Raw genomic sequence first — 10,451 nt, forward strand, 5'->3', positions numbered from 1 at the left:
GTCAATAGTGCCGACGTAAGAAGCCCTGCTTTAGACTAACTGCTCTGGTCTCCTGTCACAGGCCTGGCCTACTTCTCTGTTCCTGCCTCGGCCTCCAGCTGGGCCCCGTCCTTGCACATCTCGCCCAGCCACTAGTTAGGGAGGTTCCCAGTCCTCTCTCAAGGCTGCCCACTTTTGGCTGACCCTCAGTGGTGTCCCAAGCACACTGCTGTCCTCCTCCAGCGGGCATCAGTGATCCCCTGTATCCCTGCCTTCCTCCCTGCACCTGTTCACAGCCAAGCCCAGCTCTTGACTCAAGCCTTTGTAGCTGCACCCTGCCCTCCTTCCCCTCCCCTCTAAGGCTGTCTGTCCTCCAGACCCTGTTCCCATCACCCCCTCCAGCCTCGGCTACCCACCCCCAGTAATTTTTCTCCTTGCAATTGATAGTTCTTCGAGGCCTACCCCTGCTAGACATCATGGAACAAAGCAGACTTTATCTAGAGCTCGCCGAGGTCAAGCTCAAAGCTATTTACACTCTTATCTATGCCCTTATTTCCCCTGGAGTGCCCTCCCCACCAAACACATACACCTTAATTTCACTGATGTTCTCGAGGGTCTTGGTTGCTGCTGAGCCAGTGTCTTGCACAGGCTTCTCCGGCAGAGAAATTAGGAGAGTCTGCCAAAAGTAACCTCTCCCAGGGCACCTGGGTGGCTCAGGCCATTAAGCGTCCGACTTTGGCTCAGGTCATGACCTCACAGTTCATGGGTTCGAGCCCCGCATCAGGCTCTGTGCTGACAGCTGAGCCCAGAGCCTGCTTCGGATTCCGTCTCTCTCTCTCTCTCTGCCCCTCCCCTGCTCATGCTCTGACTCCGTCTCTCAAAAATAAAGAAAAAAAAAATTTTTTTTAATTTTTTAAAAAAGTAACCTCTCCGGGGCGCCTGGGTGGCGCAGTCGGTTAAGCGTCCGACTTCGGCCAGGTCACGATCTCGCGGTCCGTGAGTTCGAGCCCCGCGTCAGGCTCTGGGCTGATGGCTCAGAGCCTGGAGCCTGTTTCCGATTCTGTGTCTCCCTCTCTCTCTGCCCCTTCCCCGTTCATGCTCTGTCTCTCTCTATCCCAAAAATAAATAAACGTTGAAAAAAGTAACCTCTCCCTGTGGCCCCTGGGGAGAGGGCTCTTTGGGGGACACAGCCTCAAAGAACACAGGAAGAAGCAGTGGGCAGTTGAGCATGGGGTCTCCTGGCGCCCGGGAGGCCCTGAAGGCCTGACCCTTCGCTCTCCTCACCTACTGCCCTGCCCAGGGCCTCTCCTATCCCCATTCCCCATCACCTTCCCATAGCCCTATCAAGGCTCAGACACAGCAGGGGAGGAATCCTCCCCCACCCCACCCCAAGATGAAGTTGGCTGAGATCCAGACTGACCAGAATGCCCACCACTGTTATTCCTTTCCCCCAGATATCCCTCCAAACCCAGAAAAGCAAGCGGGTTTCTCCAGAAATCCCAGCCTGAGCTCTCCACCTCACTGCCCCCAGTGCCTCCCCACTCCACCACCAGCAGCCAAGCCACCGCCCTGGGGAAGGGCCCATGCCCTCCTGGACTGAGGGAAGGCCAGCAGAAGCAAGAGAGCTAGGATCGGGCTGGGGGGTGGGGAGGCAGGGCGCAGGGGGCGCCCCCCCACCCTTTTACTGCAATCCCACCAGCTCTGTGATGGGAGGGGTCTGCACCATGAACTCCTCATAGCGACTGAGGAACAGCCGGAAGCGAGCCAGGTAGGAGTCCTCGTTGTAAGGCAGCCGCTTCTCCTGGAGGAACCGGGACACCACGGGCTTCACCTGTCAGAAGATGGGCAGGAGGAAAGGCCGCTGAGTCAGGACTGTGGGCAGGTCCCTCCCCATGGGGGGCCACCCTCCTCCCAGTCCCTTGCTCCATGAGGCTTTGGAGGAGATGAGGGGCAGGGACCATTCCTGCCTCTCCCCTCCCAGCAGGCAAGGGAAAAGGGTGAGGGGTTTCTCCCCACTTCCTTCCCCAGGGCTCTCAACTCCACGACAGTCCTCCTTGGCACAGGGGATAAAAGCTAGAGCTCCCTGGGGTGCCTGGGTGGCTCAGTCAGTTAAGTATCTGACTCTTGATCTTGGCTCGAGTCATGATCTCACGGTTCGTGGGTTCGAGACTCACGTCAGGCTCTGCACTGACAGCACCGAGCCTGCGTGGTATTCTCTTTCTTCCTCTCTCTCTGCCCCTCCCTCCCTCACACATACACATTCTCTCTCTCAAAAATAAGCATTAAAAAAAAAAAAAAAAGCAAAAGCTAGAGCTCCCTTTTACCAAGCACGTACTGTGTGCCTAGCATTTCAGATCCATTTCGTTTCAACCTTAAAGCCTGCTGCTAGCAAGCCCTGCTTACCCTCATTTACCAGAGGGGGAAGCTGAGGCTCCGAGACATTCAGTTAACTTGTCCAGAGTCACAGTGCTGGTAAGGAACCCACATGCCTCTGGTCAGAAATGCACCCTGCTGCTCGTACACGGGGCAGTCCTTCCAGGGAAACTCTGCCCAGGCCAGCCTGATCCTCGCCTACCTTCAGGCACATGTTGTCAGAGAGCCGGGGGAAGAGGTGGTGCTCCACGTGACAGCTGACAATGGAGTGGCCGAATGCCCATTCCAGTACAGGCAGTCGGGGCAGGTTCAGCACACCCAGGCTCATCATGTGAATCCTCTGAGGCTTCTTGTCCCGAGAGAACATGGGCAGCCCAATGTGCTGTGACAGACACGTGGGTCATAGCTTCAGGCTGGGCTGGGCAGCCCCACGCCTCCCCACCCTGCCCCGGACATCCTCACCCACCACGTGGGGACCCAGAGGGTCCTTCTGCCTCCCTCACCCCCACTGTGGCGAGACTCTGCTGTCTGTGCTCTGAGCTCAGTCTCACCCATCTCTGGGTCTCTCTCTCCACCTGTACAACAAGGGGCGTGGCCTGGGTACCCCCTTGAACCCCGTGGTACTGACATGCCCACGACTTGGCGCGCTCTCACGCCACTCTGCCTTTATCTCATCCTGGAGAGACCCTTCTCTGCTCTCTTTCCCCCCATCAAAATCCTGCTCAGGGTTCAAAATCAAGTTTGTGCACCCTCTTGCTGTTTCATTCAACAAGTATGGAAATATGCCTCCTCTGCCAGGCTCGGTCCTGGGTCTTAAGGATTTGCAAGTGAATGGGCGCTTCCGCTCCAGTAGGACAGGGAGGCAGGACCCACAGCTGTGTCCTAGGAGATGAAGTCGTCACTGGCAGTACGGCAGGTGCTGGAATGGGGAAGGATACTCTGACCTCCAGGCACCTAGTCTTTGTGTCCAGGGAGCAGGGGCGCTTGCCTATGGAAATGGCCCTAGAACTGAGTGCTGAGCCCCAGGCCTCCCCTGAACACCTCCCATCTCCACCCCCTCCATCTGTGAAGGGCCTCCTCACTTGGGGTCATCACAGTAAGTGCCCTGAGGGCAGGAGATGGGGTCCTAATCACCTGTGCCCCCACAGGGCCTAATCAAGTGCCCTATGCATAGAACTTTCTCAAATCTTGGGACACCTGGGTGGCTCAGTCAGTTGAGCCCCCTCCGACTTCGGCTCAGGTCATGATCTCATGGTTTGTGAGTTCGAGCCCCACGTCGGGCTCCATGCTGACAGCTCAGAGCCTGGAGCGGGCTTCGGATTCACGTCTCCCTCCCTCTCTGCCCCTCCCCCACTCGTGCTCACTCTCTCTCTCTCTCTGTGTCTCTCAAAAATGAATAAACATTAAAAAAACATTTTTTTTTAAGTTTCTCAAATCTTCCATCCACGATCCACATGTGAATGGCAGCTGGTGTTGCAGAGAAGCAAACTCTTTACCTGAAATCCAACTTCTCTGTGATGACCCACGGAGAGAGGTCGGGGTGGGAGGTGGGGGGAGTGCATCTCTCTCCCCAGAACACTGAGTCTAGCCTGTGCTCAGGGTCGGGGAGGCCTCACCTGGAAGATGTTGATGTGGAGGTAAGGGTGGGCCAGCAGGGACCTGGTGGTGAACATGCACAGCAGGGCCGAGCCGGGGCTCCCGAAGCCAGACACATTCAGAAGCAACCAGTAGTGAGCATAGAGGCCCAGGGAAATCAGGCCCAGCGTCCGCACCCCCGACCTGAGCTCCACCTTTCTCAGCCGCTCTGTCAGAGGGAGCAAGAAAGAGAGTGTGGGGGTGGGGGGGAGGAAAAGCCTTCCCCCCCACCCCACCCCCGGCCCAATGGTGCTAACTAGGGCGTTAACTAGGGCGACCGTTCATCCACACAGCCCTGAAAAGTAGGTTCACCCATTTTATGGATAAGGAAACAGCATTAAGCAACTTGGCCAAGCCCACTCTGCTGGTAGGTGGTAAGAGCCATCCACAGCTGGGACCCGGGTCCGGCTGCCCTCCAGCCCCTCCTTCCAGCACACAGTACTGCTCTCACGATATTACAGTCCACAACCCGCAATAGAGCGCAAGGCCTTTGCAAAGTATTTTTACATCTATGACCTCATGATGCTTTCACACCGCCCTTGAGGACCAAGTAAGAACCTGAGGCTCAGACTGGTTAAGTTACCTGCCTGTGGTCATCAGCCAGTAAGTGGCACAGCCAGACTTGGCCCGGGGGCCGAGGCTCCTTCCACCCTGCCTGGCTGTCTCAGAAAGCTTCCGGTCTTAACTTGGGGCTCCCAGCTTCCTCTACAAGCAGCCTCCAGGAAGCCAGGAGGGGGAGTAAGGGAAGCGGGGCCCTGGCATACTCACCAACAGCCACCAATGGGGTGAGGACGGGGATCAAGAGAGGAGCAAGGAACATGTACACGTAGCGGTTGAGGCAAGGCAGCCTCCACGTGCTCGAGTCCCCAAGGCCCAACACATTGGTGTAACCATGGTGCATCTTGACGTGTCCATACTTGCCGTACTCTGCAGAGAAGGACGAGCATACCTAGAGGAGGGAGCCAGGGAGGGCACCGGGGGCCGGGTCAGGCACAGTCAGGCAAAGTAGGACCTCAAGGACACCCACCGTCCCCGGATGCTGCATTTCCGGGACCTTCCGGCCTCACACCCCGGCTAATCAGACCATCTACTCTCAGGTTCCGCGACCACAGAGTAGCAGCAAGTCAAAAGAACAGCGTCCACTAGGGGTGGCGATGCTAAGCGTTTGGAGGTGAGACGCCAACCCCCACGATTGCCACTCTGTCACTGGCCACCCGAGCAAGCCTGCAAGCCTGACAGGGCTCTCAGGGGACTGGGCACACTGCACCCAGCTGCAATTATTTTGTTCATGTCTATCTTGGAAACATCTGTATTTCCATAACGCTGCTTTGCATTCGGAGCCCAGAGCGGCAAGGGGAGGGGCGCAAGAGTGGCCTGGCCATGAGGGTGGCGCCCAGGGTGAGGAGCCCGGGTGGGGGGCTGAGTGTGAACCTCTCCCCAGGGGTCACTCCTCTGGCACGCACCCTCACCCTCGTGGGATTCTTCGTAGCTGCCCAGGAGAAGCAGAGGCTCAGGGACCCCAAGAAGGGCAATCATTCTGAATGCAAAAGAGGCAATAAGGAGTTTCTTATGCAGATATATGCAAATGAAAACGCAGATAACAGCTTCCTCCAGTATTTCATCCAGACCAGAAGATCTTGTTAATTTTATCCAAGATCGCTGCCTGCCTGTTTCCGGAAGGACTTGAAGACTCTTCCAGCGCCAGCCACCACTGTGAGCCTCGAAAAGACAGCCGAACACCCTTCCCTGAGTGCCCAGCGTGCTGCACTTTACAAATGTGATTTGCTCGGGGCGCCTGGGTGGCGCAGTCGGTTAAGCGTCCGACTTCAGCCAGGTCACGATCTCGCGGTCCGTGAGTTCGAGCCCCGTGTCAGGCTCTGGGCTGATGGCTCAGAGCCTGGAGCCTGTTTCCCATTCTGTGTCTCCCTCTCTCTCTGCCCCTCCCCCGTTCATGCTCTGTCTCTCTCTGTCCCAAAAATAAATAAACGTTAAAAAAAAATTAAAAAAAAAAAATGTGATTTGCTCATCTCCCAAGCCTAGTGAGTCAGCGGCGTTATTATTCACAGTTGACAGAAGCAGAAACTGAGGCAGAAAGAGGCCACGTGACCACCCCAGGTGACTAACTCCAGGCCACTTGGCTAGGAAGGTGGCAGAGGTAGGATCTGAACCCAGAATCCACCCAAGATAAGCCGTAAGGCCCTGGAGATGAGCCGCTAACTCCAAGAGAGCAGGAACCCAGGCTCTGGGCCCCAGGCAGCAGAGGCAAAGCCAGGACAAGACATATAAGGAACGACACTGTCTTCACACTCTGTTTGCAGCAACCTTCTCCCTCGGAATGAAACGGCACTGAAATACAGCCGGAAGGTCTAGCTAAAGGATGCTGGGGCGGGGCGGCGGGGGAGAGGGACAGTTAGGGAGGTCACAACTGCGGTTTTACAACAGACACGTCAACCCCGTATTGCAGGGGCCCCTCTGGAGACAGAAGATGGGGTCCAGCACAGCCCTGCTAGGAGTCCGTGACAGCAGCAGGAGGAGGTAATCTGCCTAGGAATGAGTTCTGCTGTCTGTTTCTATAAGCTCGCAGAGGGACGAGGTTGGGCCAGGCTGCAGAGGGCGGGCAGGTCACGTGTCAGCTGAAGTGACATCTCGTGCAGGCCTGCTGGTCTCCAGAGCATGCACCCATCGGGGCCACGTGGTTGGTTTGGGTTCCAGGCAGAAGCTTTCAGCAGCGGGCACACAGGGCTGTGGCTGGGGTCTGCCGGGACATCCTCAGGGGCCAGCCTGCCTCTGTCCAGGGCTTCCAGGTGTGTGTTTTGATCCTCAAGGCTCTCTCCCATGTAACTGGAACCAGCAACTGGTTTTGTTTTTGTTATATTTTACAGAGAGCGGGTGAGAGGGGCAGAGGGGAAGAGAGAGAGAGACAGAGAGAGAATCCCAAGCTGGCTCCATGCTCAGAGCAGGGCCGGATGCAGGGCTCAATCCCACGACCCTGGGATCATGACCTGAGCAGAAATCAAGAGTTGGACGCTCAACCGACTGAGCCATCCAGGTGCCCCAAGAAGCAACTGTTTTTAATTGCTGCTTCTGTGCACCTCTCCGTCAAGGGCCAACCACACCTGTACTGCGCTGGGACGAAGTTGCCTTTCCTTTCCAGCACGGGCTCTGCATCTCCACGCACACTGGCGGCTCACCGCATTCTGACTAATGATGTCACAAATGACCTGGCGCCTGAGCAGGGCTGAGCATGGTAAGAACTGGGCCCTCAGGGACCCCGTCGGGTCCTCAGTCAGCTTCTCAGCCACATGGCCAGACCCCAGGAAGCTGGGAGCTGAGCTGCATGTGACTCAGCGCACACTTCCAGAGTCTGTACATGGTTGGCCTTTTTATATGAATAAGAACAGATTTGGAGCTATTTCTATAACACTGGAATTCTCACTCCCTTCTGGATGTTCCTTCCGTAGAGGAAAGGAGGGGGTGGCTTTGGGCTGGAAGAGAAGACTGCACATCCTGCCGCGCGTCTCCTGCGCATGTACGCCCATCAGCCAGAAGGCAGGGGAGATGGCCAAATGCCGCGGAGGCAGCTGGGAAATGCACTGTCCGCCGTGAAGGATTGGGCAGAGGTCTCACCCAAGAGGATTCCACATACAGACCCAGGGAGAATTCCAGAAGCCTCAAGGCTTGATGATGTCTCTCCTCCTCCTCCTCGTCCTCCTCCTCCTCCATTCCCCTCTTCTTCTTCTTCTTCTTCTTCTTCTTCTTCTTCTTCTTTTTAGTAATCTCTACATCCGAAGTGGGGCTCAAACTCATGATCCCGAGATCAAGAGTCACATGCTCCACTGCCTGCACCAGCAGGGTCCCCAACGCTGGTGTTAACCTCTTAATGTCAACATGCAGTCCCTCCAGAAGACTTAAGGGCTCCAATCTCCTAGCAGCACTCAGGCTCTACAAGTGGCCACAGTGTGCATGGGCAGATACCAGTGAAAGTCCTCTTGCCACCTGCCCTCTGCTAAGTATCAGGGACCCCAAGTCTCCCATCATTCACTTCTTCCTTCACTCAGCTGTTTGCTCTCTCAGGCATCCTCCGCCCTCCGCCGGTGGCCAAAGGTAATTAACAGCTAAGCTGGTAGTTTGAAAACAATTATTTTTTGAATAGGAACTATGCTTACATAATTCTGAATTCAAAAAGTGGGCAGTGACAGGTTGTCTTTCCTTTTTTTCTTTAAAAAAATGTTTAATATTTATTTTGGGGAGAGAGAGAGAGCGTGCGCTCAAGCATGAGTGGGGGAGGGGCAGAGAGAGGGAGAGACCCAGAATCCGAAGCAGGCTCCAGCCTCCGAGCTGTCAGCACAGAGCCTGATGCGGGATCTGAACCCACGAACCATGAGATCATGTCCTGAGCCGAAGTCAAGCACTTAACTGACTGAGCCACCCAGGCACCCCTCTTTTTTTTTTTTTTAACATTTATTTATTTTTGAGAGACACCGTGTGAGCAGGGGCAGGGCAGAGAGAGAGGGAGACAGAATCCGAAGCAGGCTCCAGGCTCCAAGCTGTCAGCACAGAGCCTGATGCAGGGCTCGAGCCCACAAACCACGAGATCATGACTTGAGCCGAATACACTATTTGGGATATACTTCTACAAAAACTGATTGGTTTTTTTTACCTGAAACTCGAATTTCTCTGGGAGTCCTGTTTTTTTTTTTTTTTTTTTTTTTTTTTGTTTTGTTTTGTTTTTTTTCTACATCTGAAAGCCCTACTGGGTGAGGATACAAGTTTCTGAGTCTGAGTCCTCAGGTACCAGGCAGGCCCCAGGTGAACATGGCCACCTCTCAGCACTTCTGGATAAGAGAGGGGGCAGCAGTGAGGGCCAAAGCAAGAGGAGACCCTGGGAGCCTCGTCTTGATGGGAGCTGGCTGGATGTGGTCAGCCCTGAGCCATCGAGCAGCCATGATGGGATTCTCTCCCCTTTAAGGCCTTGTCCCCAGAAACTCCCCAGCTCCTCTGCTGGGCACACAGTCCTCCTTACTCCTTCTCTCCGGAGTCCAGATTTCTGTGGGTCCCTCATGTACCATGCTGTCGCCCGTATCCCTGCCTTTACATGTACATCTGCTCCGTCTGGGGCTGGGGCTGGCAGCGCTGTCCTGGCAGTTCCTCGTCTGGACACGTTCCCCAGGAGTTCTCGGCCCTGGCACCACCGACATTTGGGACAGGGTCATTGTTGTGAGGCCTGTCCTATGCACTGAAGGCTGTTTACGGCATCCAGCCTCGACCCACCAGATGCGAGTAACACAGGTGCGAGTGCACACGCATGCACACACACACACAAGCACACACACACACACACACACACACACACCAGTCACAACAGCCAAAGATGTCTGCAGACATTGCCTAGTACCCCTGCTGTGCTCTCTCTGTGCTCACGGCCTGCACATCACCTGCTTAATGTCCCTGTCACATTCTGCCTGCCCTGGTCCCGGCTGAGCAGCCTTGGCCAAGTGACTGAACCCCCCAGATCAATGTTTCCTCATGTACGAAGTGAGGATAATAACAGCGTCCCACTCATAAGGAGGCATGATTACTAAAGAAGATAATTCGGGGCACCTGGGTGGCTCAGTTGGTTGAGCATCTGACTTCAGCTCGGGTCACGATCTCACAGTTCGTGAGTTCGAGCCCCACATCAGGCTCCATGCTGACAGCTCAGAGCCTGGAGCCTGCTTCAGCTTCTGTGTCTCCCTCTCTGTCTCCACCCCTTCCCCACTTGTGGTGTCTCTCTCTCTCTCTCTCTTTTTCTCAAAAATAAATTTTAAAAACGTAAGAAAATAAATTTTTTTTTTTAAAAAGAAGATAATTCATGTAAAGTACACAGTAAGCACCCAGGAAGAATCGGCCAATATAATCAGGATTTTTATTGCTTCCCCACTTGACTCTGAGCCCTTGGAGAACTAGAGCAGGTCTCGCTTGCCATTGTGTCCCCAGCACGCAGAGGAGGGCTTGGACAAGCTCAGTGACGTGGAGGGCACTGCTCAGCCATCACTGCTCAGCCTGGACCAGCACTGTCTCAGCCCCCCAAGCTCCTCCCTCAATCTGTGAATCCTATTCGGGCTGGGCAGCCACTGCTGGACTCACAGCAAGCCTGCCCTGTTCTCTCCGAGCCTCTCCCTCAAGGCTGCAACCCTTGGACTCAGGCTGCCATCCACAGATGACTGCCTGGACCACCTAGCCCTGCTCCGGGGTCCTCTGCCACTGAGAGGCCATATGCACGCCCACCACGGTCACCACCATTAAGAGCCAAGCTGTACAGACCCACAGAAATAGGAGTTCCCAGAGTCCTCGGGCTTATCCTTGAGGAAATCACACCAAAGCTGGGGGGGGGTGGGGAGGGAGGCTGCCGGAAAGTCCATTTTGCAGATCTACACATGATAAAATAAATGGCAGGTACACACACACACACACACACACACACA

At 55.3% G+C, this 10,451-nt stretch overlaps 1 protein-coding gene across 2 annotated transcripts in view; it reads right to left on the bottom strand.

Annotated features, from left to right (window-relative positions):
• Positions 1 to 841: 841 nt before the first annotated feature.
• FADS6 (fatty acid desaturase 6) overlaps positions 842 to 10,451 on the bottom strand; it is a 14,838-nt gene continuing 5,228 nt past the window's right edge. The window contains exons 3-7 of one of the 2 annotated variants that reach the window (XM_040456341.1): positions 4,756 to 4,936; positions 3,969 to 4,156; positions 2,555 to 2,734; positions 1,126 to 1,810; positions 842 to 905 (exon numbers count right to left, since the gene is read on the bottom strand). In XM_040456341.1, coding sequence (XP_040312275.1) covers positions 1,661 to 1,810; positions 2,555 to 2,734; positions 3,969 to 4,156; positions 4,756 to 4,936 — 699 coding nt within the window. In that variant the 3' untranslated portion in view covers positions 842 to 905; positions 1,126 to 1,660. Of the gene's footprint in view, positions 906 to 1,125; positions 1,811 to 2,382; positions 2,449 to 2,554; positions 2,735 to 3,968; positions 4,157 to 4,755; positions 4,937 to 10,451 lie in introns of those variants that run through there. The other variant, XM_040456342.1, reaches the window with a different exon arrangement.

The sequence above is a fragment of the Herpailurus yagouaroundi genome, unplaced genomic scaffold (assembly GCF_014898765.1).
Source record: "Herpailurus yagouaroundi ecotype Mexico unplaced genomic scaffold, PumYag 217, whole genome shotgun sequence".
NCBI lineage: Eukaryota > Metazoa > Chordata > Mammalia > Carnivora > Felidae > Herpailurus > Herpailurus yagouaroundi.